The 23,136-nt window shown below is 45.2% G+C and overlaps 1 protein-coding gene across 2 annotated transcripts; it reads right to left on the bottom strand.

Moving 5' to 3' along the window:
- Positions 1–556: 556 nt before the first annotated feature.
- LOC118936274 (Wilms tumor protein homolog) lies at positions 557–22,688 on the bottom strand. Of its 2 annotated transcripts, none has more exons than XM_036964162.1 (9): positions 21,817–22,688; positions 15,098–15,220; positions 14,256–14,355; positions 4,222–4,299; positions 3,434–3,542; positions 3,111–3,258; positions 2,910–2,999; positions 2,553–2,636; positions 557–1,634 (listed from the first exon to the last, which is right to left on the bottom strand). In XM_036964162.1, exons 1-9 carry the CDS (start codon positions 22,244–22,246, stop codon positions 1,513–1,515), a joined length of 1,284 nt encoding a protein of 427 aa, XP_036820057.1. In that variant the 5' UTR covers positions 22,247–22,688; the 3' UTR covers positions 557–1,512. The 2 variants fall into 2 exon arrangements, with proteins under 2 accessions (XP_036820057.1, XP_036820056.1); XM_036964161.1 differs by having other exon boundaries at positions 2,544–2,636; positions 21,817–22,685.
- Between the last annotated feature and the right edge of the window lie 448 nt (positions 22,689–23,136).

Here is a 23,136-nt window from a genome sequence, read left to right as displayed (position 1 = left end):
GTTTGAAGCCTGAAATGTGGCAAAAGGTCGCAAAGTTCAAGGGGGCCGAATACTTTCGCAAGGCACTGTATCTTTATGTACATATTCTTTATCCCCTGACACTTGTGTGTATAAGACAGCAGTTTTGGAATTGTTAGTTAGATTACTTGTTGGTTATTTCTGCATTGTCGGAACTAGAAGCACAAGCATTTCGCTACACTCGCATTAACATCTGCTAACCATGTGTATGTGACAAATAAAATTTGATTTCATTTGATTTGGTGTTTATATGTGGTGGTGGGACTTAGCCAATGGTGTAGATGTCTCTCTAGAAGAAAGGGCGATATTGAAGTACATCCAGAGGAATGCATGTTTCTCTTCTAATTTATAGGGGTCCATATGTTCCTGGTTTTGGAGATGTGTGTGGGAGATTTAGGAGGGGGAGACCTGCACCTTGTCCGGGTCACGGAGGGGTTGTGTTATCTCAGTCTGAACCCCGTTGGCTCCTCCTAAGGGTAAGATGTCTTGATATGAAATATGAGACAACACCACATACCAAAAAACGACACAACAACACTGACCAAAAGATCAACATTTAATACATTTGAACAGTACAAAAATACAAAACGACTGTTTAAAAAGGATAGCAATGAGTCATATATACACAAAGGAAGTGACATTTTACACTGTAGGCACATAAAACACATGTACACATTTCCTCCAGCAATCACAGTATCATTTTCTGTTTTACTCGTTGTCTCGTTGGACATAGAGTGACATTGTCTGTTTCCTAACTCCAGTTTACATGGTCTAGCTCCAGTACATACAGGTCTAGGATCTTAATTTGATATGCAGGAAATGTCAAACTTGTTTGAGGTTTTAAAAGGCTTCTGAAGTTTATAATTTCCAATTTGAAATTTCAGACTTGATTTTCCCTTACAAAAAATATATCAACCCCAACTTAAATGTCTATTAATTATAATCCACATAATAATTCCCATTTCCTGTTGCTGCCGTATTATTTTCTTGCTGTAGCAAACCGTCTCAAATTAAGATCCTACATCTGTAGTAAAACATTTATGGCAGAAAAATGAACATAAAGCCAGTGCAATTATAATACAACAACAAAATAATAACAATTGATGTTCTTCTCACCCAGACAGCAGATTCTTAATCATGTCTCAGGATGAAGCTGGTTGTGTACATAAGAAAAATATCAACTATTTGATTTATTACAATAAAAACAGGGAATCCTAGTACAGGGTTATCAGGGGTTGAAGCTACAGTAACCGTTGATATTCATTGGCTGATGTGACATAAATCTGAGGTGGCATTGATCTGTTCGTCTTCCATCCAAAGGGGTGCATGGTGAAACTATGTTCTTTAGTTGGAGCAATAGAGGCCATATTTGAGTTGTACTTTCCACTTATGGCACTCGGTGGGCTTAGGTCCAGTCATCATTGTTGCTCAGATGGCTATGCGTTTGGTACGGTCCAATCCAGTCTAGTCCAGTCCAAACCGGTTTAGTACTGGTCAGATGGCAGACTGTAATTTGATCAGGTTCCTCTGGTGCATGCTGTGGTGGCGAACTAACTCATCAGACCTGGCAAACTTCTTCTGACAGCTGGACCAGCGGCATGTAAAGGGCTTCTCACCTGAGAGGAGGAGAAGAGAGGAGAGGATAAGAGAGGAGAGGAGAGGAGGAGGATAAGAGAGGAGAGGAGAGAAGGAGAAGAGAGGAGAGGAGAGGAGAGAAGAGAAGAGAAGAGAAGAGAAGAGAAGAGAAGAGAAGAGAGGAGAGGAGGAGGAGGATAAGAGAGGAGAGGAGAGAAGGAGAAGAGATGAGAGGAGAGAAGAGAGGAGAGAAGGAGAAGAGAGGAGAGGAGAGAAGGAGACGAGAGGAGAGGAGAGAAGAGAGGAGAGGAGAGAAGAGAGGGGTGAAGGAGAAGAAAGGAGGAGAAGAGCGGAGAAGAGGAGAGGATGGAGAGAGGAGTAGAATAGGGGAGAGGAAAAGAGAGGGGAAGAGAAGAGAAGAGAGGAGATGATGAAGAGAGGAGGAGAAGAGAGAGGAGAAGAGAGAGGAGGAGAAGAGAGGAGAGGAGGAAGAGAGGAGGAGAATATGGGAGAAAAGGAGAGGAGAGGAGAGGAGAGGAGAGGAGAGGAGAGGAGAGGAGAGGAGAGGAGAGGAGAGGAGAATATGGGAGAAAATGAGAAGAGAGGAGAGGAGAAGAAGAGAGGGGGAAACAAGAAGGGAGAAGAGAGGATTGTCAGTGGTGGCGATGATTTAGTGGTGAGCTGAGCAATAACAAAAAAATTGAATCTGTTATTTAAATCTACAATTAATAAAAGCTTCATAATTGCATACACTCATTAGCATGGTTACTAAGGTAATCATTAGGCCTACTGGCTATTTAATTAGTTGAATTTCATTAGGATCCACATTAGATGGAGCTACCACAGCAGCTACTCTTCCTGGGGTCCACATCATAGAAGCAGTGTAGTGACCAGGATAATTAACACAGTAGAAAAGCAGAGGAATAGGTAGAAAATAAAGGTATACGCACTTGTTTTACCTGTATGTGTCCGAGTGTGTGTCTTAAGATGGTCTGACCGTGAAAACTTTCTCTGACACGTCTCACACTGGAATGGTTTCACTCCTACACAGAGAGAGGTGGAGAAAGGGGGGGGGGGGGGTTAAGAGTTTATAAAGATTATTTTTAAACTCTAGGTAAAGAGAGAAGAGTTGGAGAGAGCGAGAGAGAGAGAGAGAGAGAGAGAGAGAGAGAGAGAGAGAGAGAGAGAGAGAAGCTGAGAGACAGAGAGAGAGAGAGAGAGAGAGAGAGAGAAGCTGAGAGACAGAGAGAGAGAGAGAGAGAGAGAGAGAGAGAGAGAGAGATAGAGAGAGAAGCTGAGAGACAGAGAGTTCTGACCTGTGTGTCTGCGTTGGTGTCTCTTCAGTTGATCTGATCTGGAGAATCTCCGTCCACAGTCTGTGAAGTCACACTGATACGGCTTTTCTCCTGCAACCATAATCATCATCACCACCATCATCATCCTCATTATCACAACCACCAGGCCAGTGTAAAGCAAATGACTGTTGTCTGTATGTTGTCTATATGGGGTGTACTGACCCGTGTGTTTCCTGCCATGCATCTGCAGGTGGGAAAGTTTGAAGTATCTCTTATTGCAGCCGGGGTAGGCACACACAAACGGACGCTTCTCATTGGTCTCTGATGACCTCACCACAGACGGTGTGATACCAGGCACCCGCCTCACATCCTGAGAGAGAAAGAGAGAGAGCGAGAGAGAGAGAGAGATAAAGAGAGAGAGCGAGAGAGAGAGAGAGAGAGAGAGGTAAAGAGAGAGAGAGAGAGAGAGAGAGAGAGAGTAGGTGAGAGAGTAGGTGAGTGTGTGTGTGCGCGTGCATGAGTGTTTATGCGTGTCGGACCCTGACCTGTAGTCCTCTGTAGAGGCCGTGTGTGTGGATGTGGTACTGGGCACTACAGCTGAGGACCACCGGAGGAGGGGGGGCCGTGGGGTCACTCTCATGTCCTGTCCCATGACTGTAAGGGCAGCAGAGGTGAGGCTGGGGTGAGCACAGTGCAGTACCATGACAACAAGATGCTACTCTAACAGTCAGTGATGTCACACTTCTTCCAGTTAATCCTGTTGGAGTGAGAGGGAGGGTGGTGGACAAGGGTCAGAGAGGGATGCTTCTATCTGTTATCCTCACACCTTCAGCCTGTCCTCTGTTCAGGGACATATCAGTTCCTACTCCTGTGTTGGTCTTGGTGAGGGGTTGTAAAAATGGGGAAGAGAGAGAAGTGAGAGAGAAAGAGGGAGAGACAGTGAGAGCGAGAGAAAGAGGGAGAGAAAGAGGGAGAGACAGGGAGAGAGCGAGAGAAAGAGGGAGAGACGGGGAGAGAGAGAAAGAGGGAGAGAAAGAGAGGGACAGAGGCAGCAGCTGTGTATTCATTTCATTGTACTCTCATCCCCGTCTTTCTATCCCCCTGGGCAGCAGACCAAATCTTACCTCCCTCCTCCCATCCTTCTCTTCCTCCTCCTCCATTACCTCCCTGACTATGGTCAAGGCTCCACTAAATAAATATAATACAAGAAGCTAAACACACACATACACACATACACACACAACACACACATATACACACAACACACACAACACATACAACACACATTGATGGACCATGCAGATAGAACTCCACAGTCCACCCAGCTTGGTACCTTTTGATGGTGGACAGTGTGTTAGCAGGCTTCCACGCTACACACTCCAGCTGAGAGGCCATCTGGTACAAATTATCACTGAGGAAAACACACACAGACAGAAAGATCACAGGTTATCACTGAGGAAAATACACACATCACTGAGGAAAACCCACACAGACAGAAAGATTACAGGTTATGACTAAGGAAAACACACACACACTGAAAGATTACAGGTTATCACTGAGGAAAACACACACAGACAGAAAGATTACAGGTGATCACTGAGGAAAACACACAGATAGAAAGATTGCAGGTTATCACTGAGAAAAACACACACAGACAGAACGATTACAAGTTATCACTGAGGAAAACCCACACAGACAGAAAGACTACAAGTTATCACTGAGGAAAACACACACAGACAGAAAGAAAGATTACAAGTTATCACTGAGGAAAACACACAGACAGAAAGATTGCAGGTTATCACTGAGAAGAAAACACACACACAGAAAGATTACAAATTATCACTGAGGAAAACACACACAGACAGAAAGATTACAGGTTATCACTGAGGAAAACACACACAGACAGAAAGATTACAGGTTATCACTGAGGAAAACACACACAGTCAGAAAGATTACAGGTGATCACTGAGGAAAACACACACAGACAGAAAGATTACAGGTTATCACTGAGGAAAACACACACAGACAGAAAGATTACAGGTTATCACTGAGGAAAACACACACAGACAGAAAGATTACAGGTTATCACTGAGGAAAACACACACAGACAGAAAGATTACAGGTTATCACTGAAGAAAACACACACAGAAAGATCACAGGTTATCACTGAGGAAAACACACACAGACAGAAAGATTACAGGTTATCACTGAAGAAAACACACACAGAAAGATTACAGGTTATCACTGAGGAAAACACACAGACAGAAAGATTACAGGTTATCACTGAGGAAAACACACACAGACAGAAATATTACAGCTCCAAATTATTTACTGTATACACCATTGAAGCTAACAAAAGCTTTATCTCGGTTAACGCAGAACTAAAATATAGCATAATGTGGTTTACTTAGTCAGTCCACGAGACATCAACACAAGCTATGCTGATATGATTTGACTGACTGAAATCAGTTGAACAGAGAAGAGACAGAGGGGGTGCGTAATGGCTGGACAATTTGCTTTTATGGTCAGAAAACCCCTCCCTCCCTCCCTCCCTCCCTCCCTCCCTTGTTTCTGGATAATGAAGACATGACAGTATGGGAAACCCCACATACTTCCTTCATGAACACATCCAGTCCTCAAAGAGCTCATTAGAAACCCTGGGCTGTGAAGCCATTAGTCACATTGGCAGATGATTACACACACACACACACACACACACACACACACACACACACACACACACACACACACACACAAACACACACACACACACACACACACACACACACACACACACACACACACACACACACACACACACACACACACACACACACACACACACACACACACACACACACACACACACACAGAGAGAGACGTGATACACACCCACAGGCATTGAGGGTGAGTGTGACCGTGCCTAGTACATGGTGAACCAGTGCATGACATCACTCTGTCCTCACAGTATCATTACTGGTGGAGGAGGAGACGGCAGAGGAGGAGGTGGAGGAGGAGGAGGAGACGGCAGAGGTGGAGGTGGAGGAAGAGGTGGAGGTGGAGGAAGACGTGAGGGAGGAGGAAGAGACGGCGGAGGAGGTGGAGGTGGAGGTGGAGGAGGAGGAGGAGGAGACGGCAGGGGAGGAGGTGGAGGAGGAGGAGGAGGTGGAGGTGGAGGAGGAGGAGAAGGAGACGGCGGAGGAGGAGGAGGAGGTGGAAGAAGAGGTGGAGGTGGAGGTGGAAGAGGTGGAGGAGGAGGTGGAGGAGGAGGAGGTGGAGGAGGAGGAGGTGGAGGAGGAGGTGGCTGAGGAAGAGGTGGAGGAGGTGAAGGAGGAGGAGGTGGAGGACAGTGTACAATATCCTGTACATCAGTGGAGGCTAGTGAGGGGAGGAAGGTTGATAGTAATGGACATAATGGAGTGGATGGAATGGAATGAATGTTGCCATGTGTTTCATTCCATTCCAGCCATTGCTATGAGTCGTCCTCCCCTCACCAGCCTCCACTGGTGTACAGAAAACATAAATGACCTGTGTGACATACCAGGGTCAGTTGTACTGTATGAGGCAGCACTGTTGGGAAGCAAGCTGATGATAAGTGTGTGGGTGTGTTAGTGTGGGGGGGTTGATCTGATGGTTCCTAGCTCTGGGATAGGAGACGAAAGTCCTGGCTATAGAGGGAGAAGGGACTCTTCTCTTCCTCTCTTATCAGAACCTGTTCCTGTAGTTTGAGTTCCTTCTGTTCCCCCTCTCCAAAAACAAACTGAGGTCAGCGTTTGAAGAATCCTTCCTCAGTTTGCCTGCTGAGCTGTTTTGGGTTAAAGAAATCCCCCCATGTTACAGAGAAACGAATGGACTGACATGTGAGTCCCCTCTCCTCCCCTTCCACACACCACTTCACCTCTCCCTCTCCTCTCACTCTCCTCCCTCTCCTCTTCCTCTCCTCTCCCTCTCCTCCTTTCCCTCTCCTCTCCCTCTCCTCCCCTTCCACCCACCACTTTACCTCTCCCTCTCCCTCTCCTCTCACTCTCCTCCCTCTCCTCTTCCTCTCGTCTCCCTCTCCTCCTCTCCCTCTCCACCCCTTCCACCCACCACTTCACCTCTCTCCTCCTCTCCCTCTCCTCTTCCTCTCCTCTCTCTCCTCCCCTTCCACCCACCACTTCACCTCTCTCCTCCTCTCCCTCTCCTCTCCCTCTCCTCCTCTCCCTCTCCTCTTCCTCTCCTCTCCCTCTCCTCCCCTTCCACCCACCACTTCACCCCTCTCCTCCTCTCCCTCTCCTCTCCCTCTCCTCTCCTCCTCTCCCTGTCCTCTCCTCTCCTCTCCTCTCCTCTCCTCTCCTCTCCTCTCCTCTCCTCTCCTCTCCTCTCCCTCTCCTCTCCTCTCCTCTCTTTTCCTCTCCTCTCCTCTCCTCTCTTTTCCTCTCCTCTCCTCTCCTCTCCTCTCCTCTCCTCTCCTCTCCTCTCCTCTCCTTTCCTTTCCTTTCCTTTCCTTTCCTTTCCTTTCCTTTCCTCTCCTCTCCTCTCCTCTCCTCTCCTCTCCTCTCCTCTCCTCTCCTCTCCTCTCCTCTCCTACACTCCCACATTGTATCTGTTGTTTTTCCTCTCCATTTCCTTCCTCTCACATTCCTTCTATGACTCTGTACCAGTACCCCCTGTATATAGTCTCCACATTGACTCTGTACCGGTACCCCCTGTATATAGCCTCCACATTGACTCTGTACCGGTACCCCCTGTATATAGCCTCCACATTGACTCTGTACCGGTACCCCCTGTATATAGTCTTCACATTGACTCTGTACCGGTACCCCCTGTATATAGCCTCCACATTGACTCTGTACCGGTACCCCCTGTATATAGCCTCCACATTGACTCTGTACCGGTACCCCCTGTATATAGCCTCCACATTGACTCTGTACCGGTACCCCCTGTATATAGCATCCACATTGACTCTGTACCGTAACACCCTGTATATAGCCTCCACATTGACTCTGTACCAGTACCCCCTGTATATAGCCTCCACATTGACTCTGTACCGGTACCCCCTGTATATAGCCTCCACATTGACTCTGTACCGGTACCCCCTGTATATAGCCTCCACATTGACTCGGTACCGGTATCCCCTGTATATAACCTCCACATTGACTCGGTACTGGTACCCCCTGTATATAGCCTCCACATTGACTCTGTACCAGTACCCCCTGTATATAGCCTCCACATTGACTCTGTACCGGTACCCCTGCATATAGCCTCCACATTGACTCTGTACCGGTACCCCCTGTATATAACCTCCACATTGACTCTGTACCGGTACCCCCTGTATATAGCCTCCACATTGACTCTGTACCGGTACCCCCTGCATATAGCCTCCACATTGACTCTGTACCGGTACCCCCTGTATATAACCTCCACATTGACTCTGTACCGGTACCCCCTGTATATAACCTCCACATTGACTCTGTACCGGTACCCCCTGTATATAGCCTCCACATTGACTCTGTACCGGTACCCCCTGTATATAGCCTCCACATTGACTCTGTACCGGTACCCCCTGTATATAGCCTCCACGTTGACTCTGTACCGGTACCCCCTGTACATAGCCTCCACATTGACTCTGTACCGGTACCCCCTGTATATAACCTCCACATTGACTCTGTACCGGTACCCCCTGTATATAGCCTCCACATTGACTCTGTACCGGTACCCCCTGTATATAGCCTCCACATTGACTCTGTACCGGTACCCCCTGTATATAGCCTCCACATTGACTCTGTACCGGTACCCCCTGTATATAGCCTCCACATTGACTCTGTACCGGTACCCCCTGTATATAGCCTCCACGTTGACTCTGTACCGGTACCCCCTGTATATAGCCTCCACATTGACTCTGTACCGGTACCCCCTGTATATAACCTCCACATTGACTCTGTACCGGTACCCCCTGTATATAGCCTCCACATTGACTCTGTACCGGTACCCCCTGTATATAGCCTCCACATTGACTCTGTACCGTAACACCCTGTATATAGCCTCCACATTGACTCTGTACCGGTACCCCCTGTATATAGCCTCCACATTGACTCTGTACCGGTACCCCCTGTATATAGCCTCCACATTGACTCTGTACCGGTACCCCCTGTATATAGCCTCCACATTGACTCTGTACCGGTACCACCTGTATATAGCCTCCACATTGACTCTGTACCGGTACCCCCTGTATATAGCCTCCACATTGACTCTGTACCGGTACCCCCTGTATATAGCCTCCACATTGACTCTGTACCGGTACATCCTGTATACAGCCTCCACATTGACTCTGTACCGGTACCCCCTGTATATAGCCTCCACATTGACTCTGTACAGTTACCCCTGTATATAGCCTCCACATTGACTCTGTACCGGTACCCCCTGTATATAGCATCCACATTGACTCTGTACCGTAACACCCTGTATATAGCCTCCACATTGACTCTGTACCAGTACCCCCTGTATATAGCCTCCACTTTGACTCTGTACCAGTACCCCCTGTATATAGCCTCCACATTGACTCTGTACCGGTACCCCCTGTATATAGCCTCCACATTGACTCTGTACCGGTACCCCCTGTATATTACTTCCACATTGACTCTGTACCGGTACCCCCTGTATATAGCCTCCACATTGACTCTGTACCGGTACCCCCTGCATATAGCCTCCACATTGACTCTGTACCGGTACCACCTGTATATAGCCTCCACATTGACTCTGTACCGGTACCCCCTGTATATAGCCTCCACATTGACTCTGTACCGGTACCCCCTGTATATAGCCTCCACATTGACTCTGTACCGGTACCCCCTGTATATAGCCTCCACATTGACTCTGTACCGGTACCACCTGTATATAGCCTCCACATTGACTCTGTACCGGTACCCCCTGTATATAGCCTCCACATTGACTCTGTACCGGTACCCCCTGTATATAGCCTCCACATTGACTCTGTACCGGTACCCCCTGTATACAGCCTCCACATTGACTCTGTACCGGTACCCCCTGTATATAGCCTCCACATTGACTCTGTACAGTTACCCCTGTATATAGCCTCCACATTGACTCTGTACCAGTACCCCCTGTATATAGCCTCCACATTGACTCTGTACCAGTACCCCCTGTATATAGCCTCCACATTGACTCTGTACCGGTACCCCCTGTATATAGCCTCCACATTGACTCTGTACCGGTACCCCCTGTATATAGCCTCCACATTGACTCTGTACCGGTACCCCCTGTATATAACTTCCACATTGACTCTGTACCGGTACCCCCTGTATATAGCCTCCACATTGACTCTGTACCGGTACCCCCTGCATATAGCCTCCACATTGACTCTGTACCGGTACCCCCTGTATATAACCTCCACATTGACTCTGTACCGGTACCCCCTGTATATAGCCTCCACATTGACTCTGTACCGGTACCCCCTGTATATAACCTCCACATTGACTCTGTACCGGTACCCCCTGTATATAGCCTCCACATTGACTCTGTACCGGTACCCCCTGTATATAGCCTCCACATTGACTCGGTACTGGTATCCCCTGTATATAACCTCCACATTGACTCGGTACTGGTACCCCCTGTATATAGCCTCCACATTGACTCTGTACCAGTACCCCCTGTATATAGCCTCCACATTGACTCTGTACCGGTACCCCTGCATATAGCCTCCACATTGACTCTGTACCGGTACCCCCTGTATATAACCTCCACATTGACTCTGTACCTGTACCCCCTGTATATAACCTCCACATTGACTCTGTACCGGTACCCCCTGTATATAGCCTCCACATTGACTCTGTACCGGTACCCCCTGCATATAGCCTCCACATTGACTCTGTACCGGTACCCCCTGTATATAACCTCCACATTGACTCTGTACCGGTACCCCCTGTATATAACCTCCACATTGACTCTGTACCGGTACCCCCTGTATATAGCCTCCACATTGACTCTGTACCAGTACCCCCTGTATATAGCCTCCACATTGACTCGGTACTGGTACCCCCTGTATATAGCCTCCACATTGACTCGGTACTGGTACCCCCTGTATATAGCCTCCACATTGACTCGGTACTGGTATCCCCTGTATATAGCCTCCACGTTGACTCTGTACCAGTACCCCCTGCATATAGCCTCCACATTGACTCTGTACCGGTACTACCTGTATATAACCTCCACATTGACTCTGTACCGTAATACCCTGTATACAGCCTCCACATTGACTCTGTACCGGTACCCCCTGTATATAGCCTCCACATTGACTCTGTACCGGTACCCCCTGTATATAGCCTCCACGTTGACTCTCTACCGGTACCCCCTGTATATAGCCTCCACATTGACTCTGTACCGGTACCCCCTGTATATAGCCTCCACATTGACTCTGTACCGGTACCCCCTGTATATAGCCTCCACATTGACTCTGTACCGGTACCCCCTGTATATAGCCTCCACATTGACTCTGTACCGGTACCCCCTGTATATAGCCTCCACGTTGACTCTGTACCGGTACCCCCTGTATATAGCCTCCACGTTGACTCTGTACCGGTACCCCCTGTATATAGCCTCCACATTGACTCTGTACTGGTACCCCCTGTATATAGCCTCCACATTGACTCTGTACCGGTACCCCCTGTATATAGCCTCCACATTGACTCTGTACCGGTACCCCCTGTATATAGCCTCCACATTGACTCTGTACCGGTACCCCCTGTATATAGCCTCCACGTTGACTCTGTACCGGTACCCCCTGTATATAGCCTCCACGTTGACTCTGTACCGGTACCCCCTGTATATAACCTCCACATTGACTCTGTACCGGTACCCCCTGTATATAGCCTCCACATTGACTCTGTACCGGTACCCCCTGTATATAACCTCCACATTGACTCTGTACCGGTACCCCCTGTATATAGCCTCCACATTGACTCTGTACCGGTACCCCCTGTATATAACCTCCACATTGACTCTGTACCGGTACCCCCTGTATATAACCTCCACATTGACTCTGTACCGGTACCCCCTGTATATAGCCTCCACATTGACTCTGTACCGGTACCCCCTGTATATAACCTCCACATTGACTCTGTACCGGTACCCCCTGTATATAACCTCCACATTGACTCTGTACCGGTACCCCCTGTATATAACCTCCACATTGACTCTGTACCGGTACCCCCTGTATATAGCCTCCACATTGACTCTGTACCGGTACCCCCTGTATATAACCTCCACATTGACTCTGTACCGGTACCCCCTGTATATAGCCTCCACATTGACTCTGTACCGGTACCCCCTGTATATAACCTCCACATTGACTCTGTACCGGTACCCCCTGTATATAGCCTCCACATTGACTCTGTACCGGTACCCCCTGTATATAGCCTCCACATTGACTCTGTACCGGTATCCCCTGTATATAGCCTCCACATTGACTCTGTACCGGTACCCCCTGTATATAGCCTCCACATTGACTCTGTACCGGTACCCCCTGTATATAGCCTCCACATTGACTCTGTACTGGTACCCCCTGTATATAGCCTCCACATTGACTCTGTACCGGTACCCCCTGTATATAGCCTCCACATTGACTCTGTACCGGTACCCCCTGTATATAGCCTCCACATTGACTCTGTACCGGTACCCCCTGTATATAGCCTCCACGTTGACTCTGTACCGGTACCCCCTGTATATAGCCTCCACGTTGACTCTGTACCGGTACCCCCTGTATATAGCCTCCACATTGACTCTGTACCGGTACCCCCTGTATATAACCTCCACATTGACTCTGTACCGGTACCCCCTGTATATAGCCTCCACATTGACTCTGTACCGGTACCCCCTGTATATAACCTCCACATTGACTCTGTACCGGTACCCCCTGTATATAGCCTCCACATTGACTCTGTACCGGTACCCCCTGTATATAACCTCCACATTGACTCTGTACCGGTACCCCCTGTATATAACCTCCACATTGACTCTGTACCGGTACCCCCTGTATATAGCCTCCACATTGACTCTGTACCGGTACCCCCTGTATATAACCTCCACATTGACTCTGTACCGGTACCCCCTGTATATAACCTCCACATTGACTCTGTACCGGTACCCCCTGTATATAACCTCCACATTGACTCTGTACCGGTACCCCCTGTATATAGCCTCCACATTGACTCTGTACCGGTACCCCCTGTATATAACCTCCACATTGACTCTGTACCGGTACCCCCTGTATATAGCCTCCACATTGACTCTGTACCGGTACCCCCTGTATATAACCTCCACATTGACTCTGTACCGGTACCCCCTGTATATAGCCTCCACATTGACTCTGTACCGGTACCCCCTGTATATAGCCTCCACATTGACTCTGTACCGGTATCCCCTGTATATAGCCTCCACATTGACTCTGTACCGGTACCCCCTGTATATAGCCTCCACATTGACTCTGTACCGGTACCCCCTGTATATAGCCTCCACATTGACTCTGTACTGGTACCCCCTGTATATAGCCTCCACATTGACTCTGTACCGGTACCCCCTGTATATAGCCTCCACATTGACTCTGTACCGGTACCCCCTGTATATAGCCTCCACATTGACTCTGTACCGGTACCACCTGTATTTCGCCCCGCTGTTGTTATTTACTGCTGCTCTTTAATCATTTGTTTTTCTTATCTATTGTTTTTTTTAGGTACTTTCTTAAAACTGCATTGTTGGTTAAGGGCTTGTTAGTAAGCATTTCACTAGAAGGTTTACTACACCTGTTGTATTCAGCATTTCACTATAAGGTCTACTACACCTGTTGTATTCAGCATTTCACTGTAAGGTCTACTACACCTGTTGTATTCAGCATTTCACTGTAAGGTCTACTACACCTGTTGTATTTGGCGCATGTGACAAATAACATTTGATTTGATTTGATTTAGCTCTGTGTACAGTCTCAGACGTACACCTCCTTCATACCCTGGTGATCTCACTTCCTTCCTACCCTGGTGATCTCACTTCCTTCCATTGGTCATAAGGTCCTCCTCCCTCTCAAAGACAGACTGACATTTGATGAGCTCATCAAAGGCCATTGAAAATATATATATATATATATATATATTATTATCTCTATAGGACTTCCTGGTTGAAATATAAATACAGTACAATGAGTACTATCTGTGATCATCACTGGAGTCAGATCCTAAATAACTATGTAGTCAAAATGAACCCTGGTATCCTAGCAACGGTAGCACAAACATGTACAGTGTAATGGTATGAGAGTCAGGCGTATGGATCTCAAGCTATAGAGATCCAAGGTGATGAGGAGGTTTGTGAACAGAAAGGTACCTGTTATAGTTCCTCAGCAGTAGAGCCTGGCTGGTTGGACAGTTCTCTGAGGGGGGGTGGCAACCAAACATGGGGGGAGGGGCAGGGTACTGCTGGTCACCTGCATAGCATACAGTAAATGAACCAGACAAACAAACCAATGAATTAGCATAAAGACCTGTTGGACAGTAGTTACAGCACGATGAAACCACATGCTCAATATAACACCAGATTGGTCTGTTTACCAGCTGACTATCTCTGCTGCTATATCCCCAGGAGTCACAGAGAAAAGATATGTCATCCCCAAACACAGACACACACACACACACAGACAGGCAGACAGACAGACAGACAGACTCCCACACAAACACCAATAAAAACACGTTTCCTCTAAACAATGATCAAAACAGCAGTCCTCCCAGAGGTGGTAAACCAACCCAACTCCTTTTGAAGGACCTTCATAGCTCCTTCTCTGGCTCAGTTGTGGATTGGTCCCCTGGTGGCGGTCAACATTCCACCAAGTCTCTCATAAAGCTGTTTCCTTATAATTTCCAGAGCCAGTATATTAATTTGACCAAAATGAAAAGAAAACGTACACAGCTTTGAATAAGAGCATAGCGAGAGGTGGTGTTAAAAACACAGAGAGAGAGGTTGAGGGGAGACAGGGAGAGAGAATGGATGATAGTCATTTATAGCCCTGTAACCTCTGGGTGACTTCCTTACTAACCTTGCTGAGACCTCAGAGTCTTCATTGTTTGTGAGGTTAACTTTCACATGCTGCACAAACACACACAAACACTAAAACACACACACACTATCATACACACAGGTGGACAGGAAGTGTTAAGGACAGTGAATGTTACCCATGGTAGTTGGAGGGGACAGGATGTCCTCGTGTTTGAATGAATGACAGGAGAACTGAGGGGAGTGTTGAGACGGAGTGTGACCATAGCTGGGAGCCCCGTCCAGACCTACTGTCCCATAACCTACAGAGAAAAGACACATTATAAAGACAATACTTTCTCAGTTTCACCATCATGGCAACATTTTGGAGGAAACTGTGAGTCTCCGGGAGCCGGACGGATATCTGAATCCTCATAGCAACATCACTGTAGTAAGTTTATGACACCACTGAACCCCGTCTCCCTGGAAGGTTTTCATTCACGGTTTCAGTAAAGCTGGAGAGGAAAGTTGGCATCCAGAGAATATGAAGGTCAGTAAATCTAAGGACCAAGTGGTGTGTGTGTCTGCACTTGCTCATACACACAAACGCACAAGCACACACACTCACACGCACACACACAAGCATGCACATATTCACGCACACACACTTGCGCATGCACACACATACACACACGCACACACTCACCCACACATGACATTAGCAGGACAGGAGTCAAGGGGAGTGTTGGACAGTTCCTGAGGAGACTGACTCACCTACACGTCTCTAAATCACTGGAGCCCTTAAAGTCCCACACTGACCCTCAGACCACTTCATCAAAAACTACTTTCCACAGAATCAACAAACTCTCAGTGCTCAGTGGGTCTGAGCCTCACATTACCAATCACACAGGCTAAACCCTATATGAGCCTCACATTACCAATCACACAGGCTAAACCCTATATGAGCCTCACATTACCAATCACACAGGCTAAACCCTATATGAGCCTCACATTACCAATCACACAGGCTAAACCCTATATGAGCCTCACATTACCAATCACACAGGCTAAACCCTATATGAGCCTCACATTACCAATCACACAGGCTAAACCCTATATGAGTCTCACATTACCAATCACACAGGATAAACCCTATGAGCCTCACATTACCAATCACACAGGCTAACCCCTATATGAGCCTCACATTACCAATCACACAGGCTAAACCCTATATGAGCCTCACATTACCAATCACACAGGCTAAACCCTATATGAGCCTCACATTACCAATCACACAGGCTAAACCCTATGAGCCTCACATTACCAATCACAGAGGCTAAACCCTATGAGCCTCACATTACCGATCACACAGGCTAAACCATATGAGCCTCACATTACCAATCACACAGGCTAACCCCTATATGAGCCTCACATTACCAATCACACAGGCTAAACCCTATGAGCCTCACATTACCAATCACACAGGCTAAACCCTATGAGCCTCACATTACCAATCACACAGGCTAAACCCTATATGAGCCTCACAATACCAATCACACAGGCTAAACCCTATGAGCCTCACATTACCAATCACACAGGCTAAACCCTATGAGCCTCACATTACCGATCACACAGGCTAAACCCTATATGACCAATGGAAGTATGAATCAATACTGAAAATAGACTATCTTTGTTGACAAATTATCATGTTTATTGCTGTTGTCAAATTTGATAACGTCTCAATAATAGCACACAGGAAACAGAGAAATTAAATATAAATTCAGATAAATATCAGTTAAACAATTCCCCTGACTTATCTTCTGGGGTCAGATCTTGGGGGAACAAGACCCCAAATACTATTGGGACTAATAAAAGACCCCAAATACTATTGGGACGAATAAATAAAAGAAACCCGTAAGTCAGCGCTTGTCTCATGTCAACATTTGTTTTTAAATGAAATTAATGAACAATATGGGATTCGGAAATTGGAGAGAAATATAGACCCTAGATATTCTTTTAGGCTTTGTGTAAATCTTGGAGTAAACATCTTAACCCAATATATAATTTTGATTTAGAAAAGCCTGTTTCGGAGCGGATCATTGCAATTTGGGCTCAGGATAGGTTTCTCCTTTGGAAGGAAAAGTGTTCTCAAGGTCTGGCTAATTGTCACGATAGTCGTAATCATACTCAGACCAAAGCGCAGCGTGATATGGGTTCCACATCTTTTATGATAAGTGAAGTGCACAACAAAACAACAAAGAAGAAACGAAACGTGACGTTCTGGAGTGCTCACAGGCAACAACACAAAAACAAGATCCCACAAAACACGGTGGGGAAATGGCTGCCTAAATATGATCCCCAATCAGAGACAACGATAAACAGCTGCCTCTGATTGGGAACCATACCAGGCCAACATAGAAATAAACAACCTAGATAGGAACACCCTGACCTAACCGAAATAGAGAATAACAAGGCTCTCTATGGTCAGGGCGTGACAATAATAAAGTAAGGCTAAGTGTTAGTCTGCAAAAAGTGTGTTTGAATGTGAGGTGTTTTTGAGGAAACTACATGAAAACACTCAAACATTATCACACATAGAACACATAACATCAAATGTTACAACATTCCAGAAATCCTAAGAATCAGGCGTGTGTTTTCACGTGTGTGTGTGTGTGTGTGTGTGTGTGTGTGTGTGTGCGTGCTTGTGTGTGCGTGCTTGTGTGTGTGTGCGTGCTTGTGTGTGTGTGTGTGTGTGTGTGCATGCATGGATGAACACACGCGTGTGCGATGCGTGCATTAGTGCGTGCTGTGCGCAGGTGTGTTATCAATTTCTATGGCACAGACAGTGACGGTCCAAGGTAATGTCCTTTTCCCACGCCCTGTATGGCGACTATACTGTTAGCTTTACTAGTCAACATCTTCACACCTCTTTAAACAACTTTTGAGGGCTTCATAGAGCATACATAAAGGCTTCATAAACACTACATAAATGCTTCACTAATCATCTTTAAGCTTATCTCACGCTCTGTAAATGGTGTATGAACATACATAGTGTGTTTTGTCACATTTGGCAATTCAACCTACAATGGTTTTGTCACCCTTTATACACCTTCTATAGAGTATGACATACGCTTATAAATTATTTGTGAAACGTTTATGTAGTGCTTATGAAGCCTTTATGTATAGTATATAAAGCCTTTATAAGGTCTACTTTATTTAAGGGGGGACCGAATAAACAGTAATATGACTGTAACTAGACACAGTAAGAAACTGTACAACTAGGAAAATTATACAGGAAAATGTTGTCTTCCAAACAGGTTAATTTAAATCAGGAAACATTATGATAGGAAGGTTTTTATTTGATCATTTGTCATCATACTGCATTAGTATTTTAGTTTGTAAAAAAATATGATTACATTGTTTTTACTGAGGGGAAACACTGATAATGTAGATAAACTGGGAAGATATGATTACATTGTTTTGAATGAGGGGAAACACTAATAATGTAGCTAAACTGGGAAGATATGATTACATTGTTTTGAATGAGGAGAAACACTGATAATGTAGCTAAACTGGTAAGATATGATTACATTGTTTTGAATGAGGGGAAACACTAATAATGTAGCTAAACTGGTAAGATATGATTACATTGTTTTGAATGAGGGGAAACACTGATAATGTAGCTAAACTGGTAAGATATGATTACATTGTTTTGAATGAAGGGAAACACTAATAATGTAGCTAAACTGGTAGGATATGATTACATTGTTTTGAATGAGGGGAAACACTGATAATGTAGCTAAACTGGGAAGATATGATTACATTGTTTTGAATGAGGAGAAACACTGATAATGTAGCTAAACTGGGAAGATATGATTACATTGTTTTGAATTAGGGGAAACACTAATAATGTAGCTAAACTGGTAAGATATGATTACATTGTTTTGAATGAGGGGAAACACTGATAATGTAGCTAAACTGGGAAGATATGATTACATTGTTTTGAATGAGGGGAAACACTGATAATGTAGCTAAACTGGGAAGATATGATTACATTGTTTTGAATGAGGAGAAACACTGATAATGTAGCTAAACTGGTAAGATATGATTACATTGTTTTGAATGAGGGGAAACACTAATAATGTAGCTAAACTGGTAAGATATGATTACATTGTTTTGAATGAGGGGAAACACTGATAATGTAGCTAAACTGGTAAGATATGATTACATTGTTTTGAATGAGGGGAAACACTAATAATGTAGCTAAACTGGTAAGATATGATTACATTTTTTTGAATGAGGGGAAACACTGATAATGTAGCTAAACTGGGAAGATATGATTACATTGTTTTGAATGAGGGGAAACACTGATAATGTAGCTAAACTGGTAAGATATGATTACATTGTTTTGAATGAGGGGAAACACTGATAATGTAGCTAAACTGGGAAGATATGATTACATTGTTTTGAATGAGGGGAAACACTAATAATGTAGCTAAACTGGTAAGATATGATTACATTGTTTTGAATGAGGGGAAACACTGATAATGTAGCTAAACTGGTAAGATATGATTACATTGTTTTGAATGAGGGGAAACACTGATAATGTAGCTAAACTGGTAAGATATGATTACATTGTTTTGAATGAGGGGAAACACTGATAATGTAGCTAAACTGGGAAGATATGATTACATTGTTTTGAATGAGGGGAAACACTGATAATGTAGCTAAACTGGGAAGATATGATTACATTGTTTTGGATGAGGGGAAACACTGATAATGTAGCTAAACTGGTAAAATATGACATCATATGAATTCCTCCCTTAATGGACTGAATCCTAATTTGAGATTAGTGTGCATGGTAGGTCTGTCTTTCATATGCACGTCAATGCTGTGTTTACTCTCTCATCTCAGCTACGGATTCGGCCCATTATGAATTTGAATTTGAGTTGAACAATTCATTAGGGAAAAGTGAACATAAAATTGTATTATGAAGTTGGTGGTTCGAGCCCTGAATGCTGATTGGCTGAAAGCCGTGGTATGTCAGACCGTATATCACAAAATATGAATTTTTATTGTTCTAATTATGTTGGTAACCAGTTTAAAATAGCAATTAGGCATCTCGGGGGTTTGTGATATATGGACAATGTACCACGGCTAAGGGCTGTGTCCTAGCACTCCGCGTTGCGTCGTGCATAAGAACAGTCCTGTACCGTGGTATATTGGCCATATACCACACCAACTCGGGCCTAATTGCTTAATTAAACAACATTTTGTATTATAAATAGATTTTGTGAACAACAAGTTTATCATGCTTATTATCATAGCTATAATAATGTTGTACCAGCCACCACATCTATGAGGTAGAATATGTGTCCATCGTTGACAACATTATTTTGTGATAGCTAGGTAGAAATAGATTCCGTTCATTATGTCAGGGATTACTATGATGTAACAATGTTCCTGTTTATGTCATTTAAAAAAATATATTATGATTTTTTTACAAACAAAAAAAGTAAATGCAGAATGATGAGAAATTATCAACTGAACTGAAATAGCTGATGGTTTGAAATTAGCTGAATAAAAAAGAAGACAGTTTTACAAAATACTGTCCAGAACTACAGCATCAAAACAATATTAATTTGTAAGTTTTACAAAATACTGTCCAGAACTACAGCATCAAAACAATATTAATTTGTAAGTTTTACAAAATACTGTCCAGAACTACAGCATCAAAACAATATTAATTTGTAAGTTTTACAAAATACTGTCCAGAACTACAGCATCAAAACAATATTAATTTGTAAGTTTTACAAAATACTGGGGGGGATAAAGGGGAAATCTGCAGTTGCTACATCCATTTGGGGATTTATAAATGATGTACACATTGATTCTTCAATAATATAATTTATAAATGCCTCATGAGCTTAGTTCAACGGTCCTACCCCATCAGAACCCAACATATAATCTTGTTTTGCTACAATGTTTGTAAATAAAGTAAATGTAAATAAACACTACAGTATATAGCCTCAAATCATGGTTAAAACTATCATTTGTATATCATGGATGGCCAGTTCTTGCATCCATAGCTCTGTCTATGTATTTGAGAGAGGTTACATTTCTCCAGCCCTGTCCCTCAGCTTTTAACCAAAACAGGGATGGGGAAAACGCATTGTTATTGTTTCAACCGCTAATTGCCCCTTTAACTTGGATATTACAATCAACAATACATTTACAGCTGTATTTAAATTAGGTATTTTTTTAAAACACTGCTTTTTGTATTATTATGTTTCATTATTTTGAAGCACTATGTTCTTTGAGAATAAAAGTGAAAGTGAACGTGTTTGAACACAGGCTGAGGGAGACCTCTAGGCCATATTGTTGCATTAACTCCGTGAGTCGGGCCAGCGATAGGAAAACTGACAGCTCTCTTCCCTGTACAGGGCAGAACGACCCTGTCTAGTACAAAACATCCTGTTCAGACACAACACTGTGGACAAGGCCCAAACATCAACTCTGGACAATTACACCCAATGCAAATAGACACAGTCCAACACATTCACACAATGACCCAGGAAGTAGGGCATGGCCACATGAGAAACTCACAGACACACTCCGTCACTGACATCAGACAGTGTAGGTGCAACGCTGATGGCCTAACAATCAATCAATCAATCAAATGTATTTATAACTCCCTTTTTACATCAGCAGTTGTCATAAAGTGCTTATACAGAAACCCAGCCTAAAACCCCAAACAGCAAGCAATGAAGATGTACAATAACTTTGGCCTTGAGTGGTGAGGAGTAGACAGCTTAGCTTGAGCTGAATTCAAGAGATGCTGCAGAGGATAGAGTGAGCCCAGAGAGGGTCAATGAGGTGGCTATAGAGGAGGAGAGAGGGGAGCAGAGAGCAGCCTTACCCTGGTTCCTGTGGGTCGGCGGGCTGTCCACACAGCCTGGGAGGTAGGCTCCATTAGGAAACACCCTGGACTGGCTTGGAGCTGGCTCACCGAAGGCCCCAACCCGACAGGGGCTTGTCCCAGTGAACTGGCCAGAGAAGTGCAACGTGAAGGCCCCCAGGCCACAGTGAGGGTCCTCCAGAGGGTCCGTGGAGCCCCAGCCAGGCTCCTGCTTGATGAGGGAGTGGTGGGAGGGCAGGGAACCGTAGGGAGAGCCAGGGTGGAGGTCCAGGTAAGGTGCCCACTGAGGGGCACCCCCAACGGGCAGGCCACAGCCCCCGCTGCTCACTGATAGGGAAGGTACGGAGGGCACCGGGGGTAAGAGAGAGCTCAGGTCTCGCACCTCGGAACCCATGGACCCCATCATCCCATACGGCTCTGTCAGCATCATGGAGGATGGCAGGAGATGGACCCTGAAAAACACAACCCCCTGAGAGGCAGAGACTGGAACAGACTCCTGAGGCGCAGAGAGGAGGATAGTCGAAAAATCTAACTATGTATGGGTGTGAGAGCCTCCTTAGGAACAGTGAAGAAAAAGATTGAAAAAATAGTCAAGGCAACTTCTCTTCGGTGCGATTTAACCCGGAACTGAACGCAAAGTCAAAAAGTCCACCAACGAACCATCTTTTTCCACTTGGATCCTCTCTGTTTCAGTCCATTTCAGCGATCGTCCAATGGAGTCGTAGAGTGTTCAGGTTGTCAGTTCAGTGGACAGGCCAGAGAGTGTAGTATCACAGCCGTGTGGATGCTGTGCTGTGTGGGAGTGTGTGTAGTAGTAACAGTGCCTTGTCTCTGAGTGTGATGTCTGGTTTTCCTTACACTGCTGAAGGCTCTACTGCCTTACTCACAGGCCAGGGGGAGGAGCAAGGACCGAAAGGATGACTCCTTCACTTTATCCACTACAGGCATACCATAGAGATATATAGAGGACTCTATTGCCCAAAAGCTCATTTTAACATGGGCAGCACTATGGAGGACTTTCACCATTTTGAAGTTGTCAACTGGTTGGGACTTCCTATGGGTTAAGGAAGGTCGCCAGGAGGGATCAGCCAATTAATTTTATTTGTGAGCAAACATTCCATAACTGCAGGGGGCAAATCTTTTACCAGATAGGGGGTGGCAGGTAGCCTAGCAGTTAAGAGCATTGAGCCAGTAACCAGAAGGTCACTGGTTCAAATCCCTGAGCCGACTAGGTGAAAGATCTGTCGATGTGCCCTTAACCCTAAATGCTCCTGTAAGTCGCTCTGGGTAAGAGGATCTGCTAAATGTAAAATTGTTTGT

This window comes from Oncorhynchus mykiss, chromosome 26 (genome assembly GCF_013265735.2).
Source record: "Oncorhynchus mykiss isolate Arlee chromosome 26, USDA_OmykA_1.1, whole genome shotgun sequence".
Taxonomy (NCBI): domain Eukaryota; kingdom Metazoa; phylum Chordata; class Actinopteri; order Salmoniformes; family Salmonidae; genus Oncorhynchus; species Oncorhynchus mykiss.
This window is presented reverse-complemented; position numbering and strand designations above follow the sequence as displayed.